The 19,442-nt window shown below is 35.0% G+C and overlaps 1 protein-coding gene across 2 annotated transcripts in view; it reads right to left on the bottom strand.

Moving 5' to 3' along the window:
• Positions 1 to 14,160: 14,160 nt before the first annotated feature.
• The window catches only part of LOC107667825 (dedicator of cytokinesis protein 1), a 288,581-nt gene continuing 283,299 nt past the window's right edge, over positions 14,161 to 19,442 (bottom strand). For both annotated transcript variants that reach the window (XM_016459540.1, XM_016459550.1), the window contains exons 50-52: positions 18,338 to 18,503; positions 16,463 to 16,614; positions 14,161 to 15,007 (exon numbers count right to left, since the gene is read on the bottom strand). In XM_016459540.1, the coding sequence (XP_016315026.1) occupies positions 14,912 to 15,007; positions 16,463 to 16,614; positions 18,338 to 18,503 (414 nt within the window). In that variant the 3' untranslated portion in view covers positions 14,161 to 14,911. The remainder of the gene's footprint in view (positions 15,008 to 16,462; positions 16,615 to 18,337; positions 18,504 to 19,442) is intronic.

The following is a 19,442-nucleotide window of genomic DNA, read 5'->3' as shown; positions in this document are numbered from 1 at the left end:
TATATGTTCTTTCTAAAATGTGGTTCTTTCTAAAATGTGACTAATATAAAGTTTTTAAATATTTATTTTAATATCTTATTTTAATAAAGTTAACTAACTTAACTAATGCAAATTTGCATAATAGCTATATACTTTAAAAAAAATCGTATTCTCTTCTTTCTGAAATATTAATAATATGGAGTTTTTCAGGATCTTACATTTTAATTTAAATTTTTTATTATTTTAATATTTATTTTAAAAAGTCTGCCTCTTCTTTATGAACAGTTGATGAGCACCATTGACTTCCATAGTTTTTTTGTTTCCTACTATGGAAGTCAATGGTTCTCATCAACTGTTCAGATCCCAACATTTTTCAAAATATCTTCTTTTGTGTTCAACAGAAGAAAGAAACTCATACAGGTTTGGAACAAGTGGGGGGTGAGTAAATGGTGACAGAATTGTTATTCTGAAAGTGAACTATTCCTTTAATTTGATGGTTTCTTCTTGTCAGTGAGCCGTGGAGCATGCGTTTGAAAATGAGAACTTTTATCTTCCAAATTTCTTTAATATCATGTGCAGCCTATTCAAAATCATCTCATTTTGCAGATGCTTTAAGCAGAGAGGCATTGAAGCGCTTGAAAGCACGGGCCGCTGTAGCAGAAAGTCTCTCGCTCATGGACACAATGGTAACTCAGCAGAAACGCAACCTCAGCACTCGCCTCCAGCCGAATTCCCAGAGGGGTGAGTGATCTTGAACAGGCTCTTTCATTCACACAGCGCCAGCAGTGAACGCCGGCCTTTCTGCCGTATGAGTCCACTTAAAGGGGTCATATGATGCGATTTCAAGTTTTCCTTTCTCTTTAGAGTGTTACAAGCTGATTGTGCACAGATAAGATCCCTGAAGTTGCAAAGACTAAAGTCTCAAAACCAATGTTTTTTGAACATTAAAGCATGTCAACATATTCTGTTACACCAAATACACAAAATAATGATCATTAAAAAAGCATCATATGACCCCTTTAAACCCCAGTGAATTACCAATGACTCCACAGACCTGCGCTGTCCACTAAATACACTCCGTTTCTGATTTGCATCATTAATCACGAAGCTGGAGTGGTCGGATGCTCTGATGGTTGCTTTGGTAACCTCTGGCAGAAAGGAAGTGGAAGAGGAGAGATTATCGGGGGCCGACCCCCATCCTCCGTCCTGACCGCCGCTCAAGTGGCTTTTGTTTGTTTGTTTGCTCTTTAAAAACCTCTTCAGACCTGCTCAAGCACTGGAAATGATTTTGCCTTCTCCATTATGTTACTGTAGTCACTGGATATTGAGAGAGAGAAATAAACAAACATGGAAAGTGTGATAAAGTCACAGACTGAAGCGTAATAACAAAGCTTCCAGATCAGGAGTGATACAAGAAGCCAAATACATTTGAAGATTGAAACACAAACAGAGGAAATTACAGTACAAACGAAAACTGTGCTGAGAGATTTGTGAAGCCCTGATGACTTTGTAAAATGGGTCGAAATTTGAAAGATTTAAGCTTGGTTTTATAACAAAAAAATAATATAAAAAATATTTACACTGAAAAAAAAAACCAGTGTAGAAAGAATTTTCCCTCAGAAATTGATTTCACAAACAATTACATAGAATCAACAAACAACACATTGAATTAAATGTGACGTTTTGAAGTAGAAAGACTGAAATAAAATGTACTCCAATAATCTTTATACGACTTTGAAAAATATTTTTTACAGCATAGATTAAACGTGAAGTGTGTAATTTCCATTGCATTATTAGCGTCACCAAAAAGCAGCTGCAAATGATCAGCTTGAAAATGTAGTCACATAACATAAATTAAGATTATTAGTTGGTGCTGCACCGTGATGTACTGTACATAGTAGCTGGTCTCAACCAATCAGCATCCAGAACCAGAACTATGTTTAATAGTAATGATTTCATCACATATCCTTATTCCTTTGCATAGCCAATAAAACATCAGAAAAAATAAGGTTTTTATTCAGATTTAAAGTGAAATTTTAGATTGGAACAAAAATGTGCATGAAAAATATTAATTAACAATCCATGAAAGGGTGCGTATCATAATCCTGAGAAAGCAAATAAAGAAAAATTAATCAAAAAATGAACAAAGAATCAAACTAATAAATGAATAAATTTATAATGTTGTTTGGATCTGATTTGTAAATATACGATATTTTCTTTCTTTCTTTCTTTCTGTATGTATGTATGTACATATTTATTGCTGTTTAGACTACAAATAATTATTGATAAAGATTGATAAAACTTATACAATTTAAAAAGGACTTACCAAAGAGTCATGTGCAGAGTAGATTAGTAAAGCCAGGTCTGTAGCTTGAGCTGTGAAGACTGCGTGACTTCAGGGCAGGATTACCTGTTTTCAGGGAAACATTCATTACTTTTGCAGTTCCTTTTGGTGATGCTGGTGACACAGAAATGAGATACACACACACACATGCACAAACACTCCTTGCATTTCAGGTAATCAGCAAAAAAAAAAAAAGAGGATGAATACATGATTATCACGGCTGTTAAATTCATCTTATTAAACAGACCATCAGAGCATCCGGACGGTCGCTGAGAGATCTGATAGAGATGTGACTTAAATGACAATAATCACAGCAGCAGAAGACATCTGTTAGAGTATTTAATAAATCCCATCACTGAGGGAAAACCACAACATTTGCAACTATATATGGCACATTTGGATTATAATTTTTTTTTTGCAACAATCAAAATGTTCATAAATATTGAGTTTTAAACAATGAAACCATATACTTTTGGAAATAGGACATCTGTGCATTCATATATCCACTTTAAAAAAAAAGAATAATAATATAATTTTTGTATTATTAATTAATTTTAAATAATTATAAAATAAATAATAATAATATTTTTAAATGAATATTTAATAAAACATAATTAAATGATAATAATTAATAATTTGATATGGCATCTTTAAAGTGAGTCTCTAAAGGTGCTTAAGCAAAAAAACAAAAATAAACATGGATAAGGATATAATAACAATATAATAAAAGCTATATCCAAAAAATTTAAATAAAAGCTATATACGGGCAAGGGAAATAATGAAAAAAAAGATACAAAGATAATCAAAATAAATCAACAAATAAAAATGTTAAAGAAAAAAAAGAAGAAAAAAAATTTCAAACTGCACATGCATGTTAGTTTGAAATCAGGTTTTGACCTGATTTGTAAACACAAGATTTCATGTGTTTTTTGCTGTTTAGACTGCAAACAGCCAATGAATTCAGTCAGATATAGCAAAATATATAAATAAATGAATTATATTTTGCTGCCTATCTGAACAAGCCAAAAAGTTTCACATTCTCGTACGTACAAACAGGCTATTTCCATGAAACATCCAGTATCACTGAATTATGTACGAAAGATCTTTAGTGAATTTTTCAACTGTGACATATCTGGACTAGGAAAGCCCGTGCAGCGAGAGTGAATTTAAATGTCTGGCAAATAATTCATGTCAGTCAGCGTGTGTGCTTACGTGAAGAGAAGCATTAAAAGATGAAAACCTGTTCATTTCACACAGCCACGCAAGCCAAAATATGTGACCCTGGAGCACAAAACCAGTCATAAGGGTCCATTTTTTTGAAATTGAGATTTCTACATCACCTGAAAGCTGAATAAATAAGCTTTCCATTGATGTATGGATTGTGAGGATATGACAATATTTGGTCGAGATACAACTATTTGAAAATCTGTAATATGAGGGTGCAAAAAATTCTAAATACTGAGAAAATCGCCTTTAAAGTTATCCAAATGAAGTTTTTAGCAATGCATATTACTAATCAAAAAAAAAGTTTTGATATATTTACAGTAGGAAATTTACAAAATATCTTCATGGAACATGATCTTTACATAATATCCTAATGATTTTTGGCATAAAAGAAAAATCGATAATTTTGACCCATACAATGTATTGTTGGCTATTGCTACAAATATACCCCACCGACTTAACACTGCTTTTGTGCTCCAGGGTCACATATATCGATAGCAAACACACACACACACACACGGCACTAATGCACAGCCTGCATGACAAATGAAAGTTGCATGTCACATGCTGTAAACACATTTTCCTGCTCAAACCAGAGCGACACAACGGCTCCGCTCCAAAACCCAGTGAATGGCCTACATATGCTGCATTTTAAAGCAATAGTTCACCCAAAAATTAAAATTTCCTGAAAACGCAGTCACCCTCAGGCCATCCTAGATGTAGATACGTTTTTCTGAACAGATTTGGAGAAATGTAGCATTACATCACTTGATCACCATTGGATCCTCTGCAGTAAATGGGTGCCGTCAGAATGAGACTCCAATCAGCTGATAAAAAACTTCACAATAATCCACAAGTAATCCACACCACTCCAGTCCAGATGAATTCTATAGCATTTCCAGAATATACTGTATTGCTTATTAAGAAAAAGAAAGACGAAACACTCAAATAGTTACTTAAAACTAAAATAGTTAAACATCTAATTAAAGATGGAATGTTTTACAAAAAATGTGTCTGTACAGTGCATTTGAATTACTGAATGCTTTTTAGCAACTTGCCCATGCTAAGCTCTATTGAAATCAGTTGTGAAGTGCCTGCTGTGAGAGATATGAACAGAATATCAATGTGCATCTGAGTTACAGAAACTCTTTGGCTTTAATAAAGTGAAGTATTTCTGTGCATGCTAAAATGGGTTGAGAGAAAGACAAGAGAACAAAACATGAGCAAAAGTCTTTTCAAGCAGTTCAATATTTGACGGGTCTAACATGAGCTTGCGCTCCTCAACATCACACCGTTATTTCACCTAATCGCTTTCTAGACTGACTGAAATAGATGTTTGACTATTACCATAAAGTCTGGCTCGTGCACTTTACAGCTTATTCAGGCTAAAATACGACACTTTTGACAGGAACATTGACATTGGTTTTATTTTATGTTTTTATGTTAAAGACACATTTGTTGCAGGCAAACACATTTAAAATATTCATTATGAATATTTATTCACATATTTTATAAAATATATTCAATATTTTATCCATTCAAACGTTTGGTGTCTGTTTTTTTAAATATTTTTGAAAGAAATCTTCATTTCATTCATTTGATAAAATATTTATTTATTATTCATTATTGAAATATGATTACAATTTAAAATAACTGTTTTCTATGTGAATATATTGTCAAATGTAATTTATTCCTGTGATCAAATCCGAATTTTCAGCATCATTGCTCCAGTTTTCAGTGTCACATGATCTTCAGAAATCATTCTAATATGCTGATTTGCTGCTCAAGAAACATTTCAGATGATTATCAATGTTGAAAACAGTTGTGCCGACAAATATTCTTGTGGAAACCGTGATACATTTCTTTCCAGGATTCTTTGATGAATGTAAAGTTCAAAAGAACAGCATTTATTTTAACATTATAAAAGTCTGTATTTTCACTTTTATTCAATTAAATGCTCTTTTGCAATAAATAAATAGAATTTTCCATCTCATTAAATAATAAACACCAGACTGACTACCAACAAAAAGCAAATCATGATTCATGGCTGTCATAAAGGCTACTGGCCATTTTAAAATTGCCCCAACTACTGTACCTGTTTAGGAAGTACATCAACACAAGAAAGCCAGAGCTAAAGGAGCTGACTAATGTTGAAAAGCCGGTAAAGAGAGACTGATCACCCGCGTGTGTTTGTTCACCGTGTCGTTTGAGTGGCCTGATCGATGTGTTCGAGTGTGACCATAGATTAGTGATTATATGAGCCAGGATCAATAGCACAAGGACGATTTTCCTCTGCATATTTGTCTCACTGGCAGGTTTGCCCACCGCATTTACATAAAATCGATCAGAAACACACACCCAGTTTGGGATGGTAATTGGACGACTCTATAACGCAGCAAATCGATTCAGTTCTATCAGTTCCCACATATACAACGTTTTCAGATTTAGCAGCAGCAGGATCTATAATGGAAAATTGTAGGAGAAATAATACAGTGTTATTAAATTATGCACAGAAAATGTATGAAAATGATACAGTGATGTGAGAAAAGTAAATAAATTCTATGAAAAGGCTTCTCTTTTATCAGTATATGTGCGCAAACTGATAGTAGATCATCATTAGAACAGCACTGACAGATAAAGGTGATATAATTTCAATACATTGCTGAAAATGCCTAAATTAGCCCAAGATGGTTTGCTAGTTTTTGCTTGTTTAAGTCTTGTTTTCCCAAACTGAAAAGTGTCCAAAACCCCTCTAAAACTGCTGATACCAGCAAACCAGTTTTCCAGCGCAATATGATCAGAAAGACAACCGGTCCTCTCAAAATACTACAATTTTTTAATAGGTGTAAATCTACTTGCTAAAATGTAGTATTACATAAAAAATATATATAATAGAATAAATAAACAAAATGATTTTCCTTTCAATCCCAATCCACATGCATTTTTATCAGTGATCTAAAAATATTAAACTTTCTTCAACTGATATAAAACTAAAACAACAAAAAATATAAATATTAGCTGAAAAACTGAAATAAAACAAGCTGGTGTAATAAAATGAATTACAACTACTGAATTAAAAAATAATTCTAAATGGATACATTTAAGAAAAACAAAACTAATAAAAATGACAAAAGCACATAACAAAATTACTAAAAAAATTACTACCTCATTATTGTTTAAGTTGCTCCACCTGTGTCTCCCTCGTTAGCCTCCTCGTTTATCTCTCTATTTGTTCTCCAGGTGTCTGCAGTCCTGTGCTGATCCGTTGTTATATGTCAGAAGTACTTATTGTATGTGTGGTATGTACCTGCTTTTCCTGAATTAGTGACCTAATGTAGGGAATAGTGAATGAGGGTATAGGGGGCGATTTCGGACACAGTCCTGGTGTCTGTAATCCTTTGCTGATCTTCCTGTGTGTTATGTCTGCATGTAGTGCAGTTCTTAGCCTGCCTGTCTGTTTTTCCCCCTCGGGGTTGTTTTAGTTTGTTTTTGTTTCATTTTATTATTAAAAGAAAGAACCATTCATCCTGCACTTGCGTCCTCGCTTCATCTCTCCACACGCACCGTGACACTAATATAGTACTGTTTTTATGACCCAAGTGGAATTAACTGAGATACTTGATATTGGATGTAAAATGTAGCGGTTACTTTTTTGCTAATTTATATGTTTTGTTACTTTTGTGTCAGAAAAATGAAATACATTAAAGAAAAGATGTAGCAGACAGAAGCTTTGCAGAGCTACAACACAAGGCAGACAGCAGCAGACAGTTTTAGAGGTTTCCAAACGGCTGATTTCATTCTGGCTTTGGGCCTCCAGACACACAATAAAAAGCACTCAAAACTCAAAGATCTGCAGACATCTGAGCCTCGAGCAGAAGCCTTTCAGGAGGTAAACCTGAGAAGCATGTGTGTTTATTAAACTGCCTTAAAGTACAAGAGCATGAAGATCTGCTCCAGCGCAGAAGAAATATTTACTGCATTTATTGATTAAACATTAAGTTTGTTCTTGAATTTTGTGGGATGTGTGTTTGCTTTAAGCTATTAATCACTGCAATAGAACCACCCAGAACATTTTGCAAAATAAACACAATCCCTTTAAATGCCACAAAAATAAAAACAGCATTAATAACCCTGAGAACAGAATCACACTATAAATAAACCACTATGGCAGCCAAAACGCCTAACATTATCGCTCTGTTCCAAAACCTAGTTAGCTGCCTTTTAGGACGTGAATGCAGGCATCTTAATCATTGACTCTTCCCATTTTGTCACCTATATTGATGCCAATGTTAATGCTGCCAATACAGAGCATTACAAATCACTCATTTATGAGGTTACATTCCAGTTACACGAACAGTTCAGACAAAAAAGAACATTTGCTGAAAATGTATACGCACCCTCATGCCATCCAAGACGTAGATGAGTTTGTTTCTTCATCAGATTTGGAGAAATTCAGCATTACATCACTTGCTCACCAATGGATCCTCTGCAGTGAATGGGTGCCGTCAGAATGAGAGTTTCTCACACCCACACCACTCCAGTCCATCAATTAATTTCTTGTGAAGTGAAAAGCTGCAAATCCATCAAGATGTTTTAACTTTAAACCATCGCTTCAGGCCAATATATGAGTCCATAATCCATAATAACGCTTCATTTTGGGCTGTTTTGGCTTGTAAATGGTGCTTGATCTATGCATATTTCTCTCCTGAGTCAGACGAGACGACTTCTTTTTTACTGGAGAAAGCAATATTATGGATAAGAGTTTATAACATCTTGGATTTGTTTCTTACAAATACACAGCTTTTCGTTTCACAAGACGTTAACTGATGGACTGGAGTGGTGTGGATTACTTGTGGATGATTGTGATGCTTTTATCAACTCTCATTCTGACGGCACCCATTCACTGCTACTGATGAGCAAGTGATGTAATGCAACATTTCTCCAAATCTGTTTTGATGAAGAACAAACTCATTTACATCTTGGATGGCCGGAGGGTGAGTACATTTTCAGTAAATTTCAATTCTTGAGTGAACTACTCCTTTACGATGCCACCTAAGAAGGCCTCTGTAGGCAGTATGCAGTGAGGCAGCTCACTAGGTTTTGAAGCAGAGCTTCTAAAACACAGACAATAAGACAGATTTCTCTGGGTAAATTCCACATACGATTGTGTGGGATTGTTTCGGTCTGTATTTCTGTACCCTGGGATCTTCAGGCTCTCCAAACCTCAGTCTCAAGCTGAGCTCTCACTGGAAATGAGGGAATGGACAGATAATACAGAAATAGGCCTCGGCTCTCCAAGGACTCAGTCCTCCTGCTGAGACGGTGAGATCCGCTGTGGAAACGAGTCTTGTCTTTGCATTTCTCACCGATCTGCTGCTGTGACGGGACCTGCAATAAAACACCACGAGGTGATCCATACCTGTAAGACAATGTCAAATCTACAATGTCAGACGTTCATAATTCAGCACAAAAACAGAGAAAAACTGTCTGAGCACAAACTGCTCAAACCAAAATATTAATAAAACCATGAACAATAGTTTTTCCAAAATGACATACAGTACAGCTAGAAAACAAAAGAATAAAAATGAAAGCAAACAAACTAAAATGACAGTTTTTTTGCAGCTAAACCAAGCATTAAAATGCACTGAAAAACCATGATAAAAGAACATTGCACCAAAAAATGTAGACAGTGTTTACTTGTATATAAAAACAGAATTTTCCTTTCCAAATATGTATTAAAAGCTAATAAAAATGTGTTTACTTTAATTGAAATATAAATGAAATAAATAAGCTCAAGTGCTAAAATGAACTTATAGAGATATCTAATGGGAAAAAAAACTACTAAACTACTACTAAAACCTGAAAATTAAAAAGAATGAACATTGCACCGACATTAAAAGTTTGTTCATGTTTACTCACCCTCATGTTGTTCCAAGCCTGCCATGACGAAGACAACACAATTTTGGACAGATACACAAAGATAAAAAATAAAACTACACTGTTTAAGAAAAAAAAGTCTACCATTCATTTACACCTAAAACACAACTCAATGCAATTTATCAATATGGGTAAAACACCAGTAAAAAATCTATACAAAAATTCCTCCATATTACCAGTACATTGGGCCCTATTTTTACAGTGTAATAAAAACACCACAGGTCTGCTGAATGCGTGAATTTGATTGGTTGATGAACTTTCTAAGGTGTGCAATGATTTGCAGGGAAAACACAGCTAAAGTAAATCCAGGCAGGTCTTGACCGCATTACATGTCCATATCACTGCGCCAAACATTTAGGTTATTTCAAAGGTCCTTGCAGCCTTAAAAAAATAAATAGATGTGTAAGAAATTAGTCCTACACGTAAGAGACTGTTAAGGACAAACCCTGACAAATGTCTTGAAATACAACATTTACAATGCTTCAGTGTGTGGTAACCATAGTAAATGAGTAAAAAATGTATGTAGAAAACAATGGGGGTTGTGGCCGCATCACCACCTCAGTTGAGCATTGTTTTCTAATAATTCCACATCCCGTCATCAATTATTCCATACATAATAATGATAATAGGTAAATATAGAAATAAATAAATACATACCTAAATAAATAAACTTGCATGCATCAATCAATCAATGACTTGTATTGAAGTATAAAAGGTGAATTTGGGTCTGTGAGTCATTTATTGAGACAGATGGCAAAAAGCAGGCCAGTTCACCATTCAGAATTACATAAGCCAGCCGTTTTTGCGTATCTGTATTTGTACACAGACGCGGTTTATGGGAACGCTGCAGCTGAGGTTCAATGGAGGATGTTCCCCTCCAATCAGAGCCGGCTGTGATAGACCGCACCACAGAGACCAAACACAATCACAGTGAAATATGGATTCAATTTAGCCTTCAGCCCCTCCTGTATGAATATATATCAGTTATATTAAAATCAGAACGGCACAAAGTGATTCATAGAAAACAGCAAAAGAATTTCAATAAAGGAGAATCAAAGCATCTGTCGGTAACAAGACGTTTATACGGGTCGATGTCCGAGAAGGTTAGCGTGCAGCTTTGGCATTACAATTATTCTTTATTGTCAATCAAAAGTGAAGGCAATACATTACGCGCTGCATACTCAATCTGCCGTGGCAGGACATCATTTCACACTGACTTACGGCCTGTTACTGATTTCCTGACCAGAGATGTTATTTCAGCACATAAATGACACCGGGTTTGTTCTCCATGTTTATTTCACCGCTGGCCTTGTAAATTGCTTAAGCAAATGCAATCATCTTTTCTCGCAAGGTGTGGGTTTCATCACCTGCGATGTGACATGTATCCTACCGAACACACTTAAAATGAGGCACAAAAGATTTCTCAGGATGAACAGAAATGGATGTCAGGCACAAGATTCAACATTTGAGCCTGTAGGATCTTAAAAGAGTTACATAAGAGTTGTCTATAAATGATATGAGCAGCGCTGTTTAATTCCTCTGAAAGAGCATAAAATAATAGTGCAAACAAAATAACAAATACTGTACAATCACTGTATTTGGAACAAGAAAACAGGATTGCTCTGATTGATTGAAATCAAAGCTGCCCAGTGTTGTTTTAGCATAACTAGTATCATATTTTCGAATGTTTTTATTTTTAGTTTTTTTTTTTTCATTTTTAAGTTTTAGTAATTTTGTTGAGTTTTTGTAATTTTTGTTATTTATTTTTAAACATATATAATCTTTATTTCAGTTTGTTCTATTTTTGTACATCAATTTAAACTAAATGAAAATGATAAATGTTGCTGAAATAAAATAGGTTTTTAAGTTTATTTTAAGATAACATTTATTATATTTCAAGAAACAAAAATGCTTTTTTTGCGTTTTTTATATATTTTGAATTTTATGTAATTAATATTTTCCCTTTTTAGTTGAAGTTTTAGTAATTTAGTTGTTTTTAATTGTTTAATTATTTTATTTTTAAACATTCAGTTTTAGTTATTTTAGTACATCAAGTTAAATTAAATGAAAAGGAGAAATGTTGCCTTGTTTTTTATTTGTAATATTTTATTTCAGTTTTTTTTGTTTCATTTAACATTTTTTTATTTAGTTTTCGATAACCATAATAATAATAACTCTGACTCAACCCTTATTAACATTATAAAATTGCAGTAATATTACATTGTAAGTTACATTATAGTATATTAAATTAAACAAACCATATTCTTGGTTTATAATTTCCTTTTATCCAGAATAAAATAAAATACAATTTCTATATTCTATACTCCATATTTCTATTGTTAACTTCTTAAAAACTCGCAAAGACAATCAATTTGTTTCACGGGACTATCCAAGGAGCAAAACACATTAGTTCTCACTGAGATGCATTGGACACATTTGGGATTTACAGAGTTAAGTTATTTTCTGCCTCTGGTTTAAATAGAAAGTTAAATTGAATTTGCTGCCACTGTTGTATTAGGCCTCAATAATTCTGTAATTAACATGAAGGAAAAACAACTCACAGTCCAGCAGGATATTTTCCCAGCATCCTCTAATAAACAACAAAGTCATTTGTCTCATGGAAACGTATTCTGCTAAATGAATGCAGCTACACTGCTCAATGAAGCATAAAATATATTGTTGTGTTTATTTCAGTTCTGACAGCAGTGTGACTAAAGTGATACTAAGTTAAAAAACAAGAAAGAAAATATATTTTGAAGAAAAACTAAGCTACTTATCTGAAGCTCAGCCTGGAGACTCTGATTGAATTTGATCATGAAATGCCTGAAAATGACCTTTCCTTTCAAAGGGAGTCTTCAGCTGGATTAATCAGGTTAGATGTTGATAGCGTACCGTGGGAAACTGACTCAGTCGGGTATTAATGTCATGACGTGTCTGACGCCGTGGGACGTTTCTGGGACTGTTTATCTCCTTCTCTAGAATTTCACACGTTCTTCAGTTCCCGGTGACCCAGCAGCGGCATCTCAAACACACATTTACATAAACGCACACGGGTCATTCCTGCAAATATGTGAGCACAAACTTACCACACGAACAAGTTGGTAAGCAACAATTTTAAAGAAAAGGAATGGTTTACCCAAAAATGAAAATGTACTCACCCTCAGGCCAACCAAGATGTAGATGAGTTTGTTTCTTCATCAGATTTGGGGAAATTCAGCATTCCGTCACTTGCTCACCAATGGATCCTCTGCAGTGAATGGGTGCCGTCAGAATGAGAGTCCAAACAGCTGATAAAAACATCACAATAATCCACATCACTCCAGTCCATCGAGTAACACCTTGTGAAGCCAAAAGCTGCATGTTTGTAAGAAACAAACCCCATCATGAAGATGTTTTTAACTTTAAACCTTTTAATTGTTTTTGGCCAAAATATGAGTCTATGATCCATAATTAAAAAAAGTTCATCCTCTGGTGTCCTCTTACATCAAAATCCACCAACATATTCGTTTAGATGTGCTTTGGATTGTTTTCACTTACAAACGGTGCTTGATCTGCGCATATTTTTCTCCTGATTCAGACCAGATGACTTCACTGGAGAAAACAATATTATAGATGGTGGACCCGCATTTTAGCTGGAAGCAGCGGTTTAAAGTTAAAACACCTTTAATGATGAATTTGTTTCTTACAAACACAGATTTTGGCTTCTCAAGATGTTAACTGATGGATGGAGTGGTGTGGATTACTTGTGATGTTTTTTGGACTCTCATTCTGATGGCACCCATTCACTGCAGAGGATCCATTGATTAGCAAATGATATAATGCTACATTTTTCCAAATCCGATGAAGAAACAAACTCATCTACATCTTGGATGGCTTGAGAGCAAATAAAATTCCATTACATTTTCATTTTGGTGTGAACTATTCATTAAAACGAAATGTAAAAGTCTTTTAAAGGAAAACTCCTTTAAAATGACAAAAACAAAAACACATTTATTGCAGAATCCATGATGTTCTGCATGAATTGACATGAAGGATTCACGTAACAAACACCAACCAAACAAACACCAAAACCCAACCCAGTGTGATTTGCACAATCTGCCATTTTTAGATGGTGAATCCTGCATGTTTAAGACCAATGACTTCATAACAAACATCAGAATTACACAATAAATCCGTTCACTGAGACAAGAGCAGTAATTCTGACTGCATGTGCTGTGCAAGTGACCTTGAACATACAAAACATGCTCTCCAGCATATTTCCTCCCTCAGCTCATAGAAGATGCTGCATTGATTATGCATGTATGAGTCAATGCTTTGCTATTTTCAAAACCTTTTTAGTAAAGTGAAAGCTGGCAGTCTTCATGATGCACACATGTCCGCCATTTTCACAATCAATGTCATTGAGATTCAGCTCCACGTTGTACTAAAAAGCTGAATGGAAAACGTAGCTTTTCAGTTTTCAAGGACTCAAGGTCTCGACAAGCAATGAGTTAATGAACTCACCTCAGACTCAACTTACCTCACTTTCCAGACTGGTTTTGCAGCGGTTAACCTGCGGTAACATCACACAAACAGAGCAGAGAGCCTTAGTGGATGACGTTATTCTGACAAAACAAACTTGAAATCTGCTAAATGTCTACAGTGCACTGGATTAATCAGCACCAAACAAGAGGCACTTTACAAATACATTGAGTTTATTCAGAAGTCAGTAGTGGATTTGGAGCAGTCAGTGTTATCAATATGCTTTTATGTGGTTTATAGGCTTGATTGGTACAATGACTTTTAGTTGTTTTCACTCCAATTGAGAACGAACAACACCACAAATTCAATAAAAGATACATGTAAGAATACCTTTACTGTCCCTCTTATTAGAACACCAAGCCCTTTTTGGATAAAAATGCCAATTTTTATAAACTGCGAATACAAAAAAAGGACAAAATTTACTTTCAAGAAAACAATAAAATAAAATCATATATACAAACCTCTGTACATAAATGTGTATATATTGAGGATAAAAATAGCATGTAAAAATGAGAGAAAGAGGAAACTTTGATTATGCGACACCGAAGTGGTTTGAATTGGTCACGCGTCTCAACGATAATGTGCATAAAAAGCGCATTCCTGCCTAAAGTGGAGTTTTAGTCAAACATGCACCATCTGTCAAAAATACCCAGAATTCCCTGACTCCAGCATCTATATGTGCTGTGGTCTGACGCCTGGAGTGATGTGAAATAGACTGCGTCTCTGAGCTTGTATTGTCACTGGGGTGCAGGCTCCGAGCGCTGATCTGGCAGTGGACAATAATCAGCCGTTATGAGCGGGGCTGAGGTGAGGTATTCATCATGCCATACAGTCAGGAATGTTGACGGAAAATCGTTGGAAGAGGGCCTATGCGGATGTCTCCGTTTGACGAAGCCGTCTGCTGGCTTATTGGACGATTCCCGAGTCGATGGAGGTCTGCTTGCGAGTGGTCTTTGGAGGGGGAGGAGGAGGGGTCTTGCTGGGCAACGGAGGCGGAAGGTGCTGGAAAAATGAGGAAAAGAGAGATGGAGTTTTTAAAACACTTGAGTGAAGCATTAATTCTCCATTACATGAGATCAAATGGTGCTGCTTGTCCATGCTAAACTCCACGTTACATTACTAAAGTAGTTACATTACTAAAGTCAAGTCTCTGTGATGATCTGGTCTCTTCATATGAATGAAAAATGAATGATTTTTGGCATAAAAGAAAAATCAATAATTTTGACCTATACTATGTACTTTTGGCTATTGCTACAAATATACCCCAGCAACTTAAGACTGGTTTTGTGCTGCAGGGTCACATATACTTTTTTGGGGTATATTTGTAAAAAATATTGGTCTAATCTCTAACTTTAAGCAGTAATAACAGAGTAATAGAGACTGAGTAAATAATAAACACAATAAAGTCTCTGCAATAATCTGGTCTCTTGATACAACAATTATATATTTAAAGCAACAATGAATAAATGAATGAAAAATAAATAATTTGTCTAATCTCTAAGCTTAAGTAACTATGGGCAATAATAATAGAGTGATAGTGATTGAATCAATAATAAAGTAGATCTAATACTAATAAAGAAGAGAAAAACGTAGTAAACTTTTTAGAAGTTTGGGTTCATGACATTTTTTTAAGAAATTAATATTTTAATTTGACTTTAAGTTGATTAAAAGTAACAGTAAAAACATGTATAGTGGTATAAAATATTTCTATTTTAATTAAATGCTGCTCATGGCTCACCACAAAAATGTTAAAGAAATGACTCATGTGCACCAAGTGTCTGTGTATTAAACTGATTTCTGAAGGATTTCTGAAAAATCTACTTTGCATCACAGGAATAAATGGTATTTTAAAGTATATTCAATTATTTGAAATCGAACTAATATTTCACAATATTCCAGATTTTATTGTATTTTTGATCAAATAAATGCAGACTTGTTGAGCGTAAGAGGCTTCTTTCAAAAGCATTAAAAATCTTACCGACCCCAAGCCTTTGAACACTAAGTGCATCATAAAAGAATATTTTGCAGCCTGCCGTTGTACAGCAAAGAACTTCAAGCCGTTTCAACCTTTAACTGTAATTTGACGTAACTTCCAGCAGCTGTAGAGAAGTTCAGGTTATGGGTTAATTAAACAGAGTCTGGGATTATTTAAAGTAAAATCCTGCAGAGAGAAAGAGACTCAGAGACGAGCGGCTGATCAAGGGCACCTTCATCCGCTCTGGTCACACATATCCTGACCGCTTCACACAGTCACACATCTGCTCTGTGCAAATCACTGTCTACACTGACAATCACTGCAGCCGAAACAGCCTGAATATAACACTACACTGACGATCCTCAGGGCTGAACAACAGGAAGAGATTTCTTAATGGATTTTTAACCACTAATGAGCATGTAAAAATAATGGAAATGAAGATCGTATGTCAGTCACTGATGGATGTGGATGGAGCGTTTTACCCGCTGGTGTGGCAGTGGAGGAGGGGGCGTGGTCGGACTGGCCAGGTCTGAGTTGTCCATCAAGTTTCCATAATCGCCCATGCTGCTCTTGACAGGAAGTGGGGGCGGAGTCTCGCCCTTATCTCCATAACCCGTCCCATTCAGCCCTAGACCTGCATTGAAACAAGATAGAGCGCTGTTGAGATCAACATGATGATGCATGACATTTTCACCTGTGCCTAAAACTCAATATAAATCAGTAGTTTTAGGAGGCCTGCGCAGTGATTCCAGCACAGATGACGACATGCGGTGCAAACTCAGAATCAGACAGCGGGCTGAACCCATGGGAGAGTAAACGCCTCGCACTAGAGTCTGAATCCATTACACGTCTTCACAAGCGGCAAGTGGGACACGCTCTAGATCAGACACGCTTAGTTATTTCACACCTCTGCAGCCTCCCAGAGTCCTGCGTTCCACATCACAGCGTTACGTTTGTGTGTCATCACACTACAGCTGGAGACGGAGCACAAGACGTCAGCAAACGTCTCATATTTTGAGGGTGTGGTGGTTTAAGGTTGGAGAAAGTTTGGATCTATTTAAATTCACCGGCTGTTACAGGATAGATACAAATGAAACATTCAAAAACATATGATCATAAATACAATATCATCAAAGCAAACACATTCAATTTAGATAAAAGGCAAGATAGAGTACAATTCTACAAAAAAGATTCTTTAAACTGTAAACATTTTCCTGGATAAATAAATCCTTAAAAGTTTGTCCTGATAAAAATTGCTGTCTCATAACATAAAAAATTGAGCTGACCAAAAGTACATGTTTTATAGATTACTCAGTAATGTGGGAGAAAGAAATTACCACAGCAACTCAATCATTTCAACAAGAAATGAAAAAAAATGGTTATTTATAGAAAGAAAAACACTGTAAAGGGTTTTAATGCTTTTTACACCTCAAATAAAGCCAGAAACTGATATTCTTTTATTTATAAAGCTAATATTAAAATAATTAGTATGCAAATGACCCTACTGTACAACTACTGCATGCACTACCGTTCAAAAGTTTTGGGGTTGGTAAGATGTTTTTGTAAAGAAATGAATACTTTTATTCAGCAAGGATGCATTAAATCGATTAAAAGTGACAGCAAACATATTTATAATGTTACAAAGATTTATTTTTTTAAATTTTTTTTAATAAATACTGTTTGAGCTTTCTATTCACAAAAAACAAATTCAGCATTGCATCACAGGAATACATTACATTTTTAAATGTTTTCAAATAGAAAACAGCTCTTTTGAACTGCAATATTTCACTGTTTTCACTTTGTTTTTAATCAATTTAATTGGTGAGCTTCAGTATCTTCTTTTAAAAACATGAAAAACAAAATATTTTCGACCCCAAACTTTTAAATGAAAATGTAAATCAGACTGAAGGACTTGGATAATTATCAACAACTCTATTTGTTCCAACAGCTAAAATATGATGAATTATGTTGATAAAACAACACCAGAGGACAATATCTGCTGCATTTCAGCAGATCAAAGCCAGTTCTCTTTTATTTATTATTATTTAAAATATGCAGACTGCTGTAGGCACGCAGGTGTTCAGATATCTCCACGCTGAACGTCTCGTATTTACAGCGGTCTCTTAGCTTCATTCATTCAAATGATGCCAGAATGTCAGCTTTGGATTTTGAGTTATATATTAAAATAGCCTTTTTGTAAACTGATGTTATTATTATACATTTTTCTCCTGTAGGTGGGCGGGGCTTCCTTGGCAACAATCTATCTTAGTTTGCTTTAGTAAAACTGGCCCAATTTCATCATGTTTTGAAATAAAACTGGAGGGGAATCTGTCAGATCGGTGTGAAGTATGACATACTGGATCCAGACAGTAAGCTGAACTGCAGTTTGGCCCGGGGCGTGATGGGAGGTAGGACGCTGGGCGCAGACGGGTTGGCAGGGGCTCCTGGAGACACCGAAAGCCTTTTCTCACCCAGCAAGCTGATCACCTGACTCTTGGGCCTCTGGGGCCTCAACGGACTGATCTGGAGAGAGGAAAACATGACAGATAAGCATTACAGAGTGAACCATGCTTTCTGGGAAAAGGTTTCCATAAATGAAGACTAAACAGGACAACCGTTCAAAATGTGGCCATGGAAATGGAACGTGAAATGGATGGATACAATGATAACGGGGGAAAAATAAGTCAAAGAGTAAAGAACGGCCATTCAAACAGCTCAGGTCCATTTCCATGAGCATACAGGTTTATCTAATGCATAATTCAGCAGGCTTGTGAATTATTCCAGTTGTAAATGACCATCATTAATATACGATCAGTAGAATAAACTTCAAAGGCAGGATTCAGGTGGCCAAATAAGCCATTCTGTGTCACCCTGACATGACGTTTTAACCTGCTCGTTTGCAATACAACATCTACATAGGATGTAATGCAAAATTTACATCGATATAGAAGGGAACGCCAGTGCAAATGTGAGCAGGTGTTTTGTGAATCACATGTTTTGCATGTTATTTAAAATTAGTCTTTTAATTTTAGATTTTGAATATTATTTGAGTGAAATAACATTTATGCTACTGTGATAAATGCTGAAACGTGCATTAAAATATAACATCGTCATTTAAAAAAAAGTGAAACTTTTATAAACACTTCTGCAGTGTAAACTGCCACTCAAAATCAATGAAATTATAATAAATATTTTATAAAATTTATATATATATATAAATATAAAAAATAATATATAAAATTGAATAATAATTAATTAATAATAACATTAAGATATTTGCATTTTTAATACATCAGAAATATACTTTGTATATATTTTTTGTTAAATTAGTCTTTTAATTTTCGATTTTGCACATGATTTGAGTGAAGTAACATTTATGCTACTGTGATAAATGCCGAAACGTGCATTAAAATGTAACATCATCATTTTTTTAAAATGTGAAATTTTATAAACACTTCTGCA

Source organism: Sinocyclocheilus anshuiensis, unplaced genomic scaffold (assembly GCF_001515605.1).
Source record: "Sinocyclocheilus anshuiensis isolate Anshui unplaced genomic scaffold, SAMN03320099.WGS_v1.1 scaffold493, whole genome shotgun sequence".
Taxonomy (NCBI): Eukaryota; Metazoa; Chordata; class Actinopteri; order Cypriniformes; family Cyprinidae; genus Sinocyclocheilus; species Sinocyclocheilus anshuiensis.
Note: the sequence above shows the minus strand (reverse complement) of the source record. Positions and strands in the feature narration are given on the sequence as shown.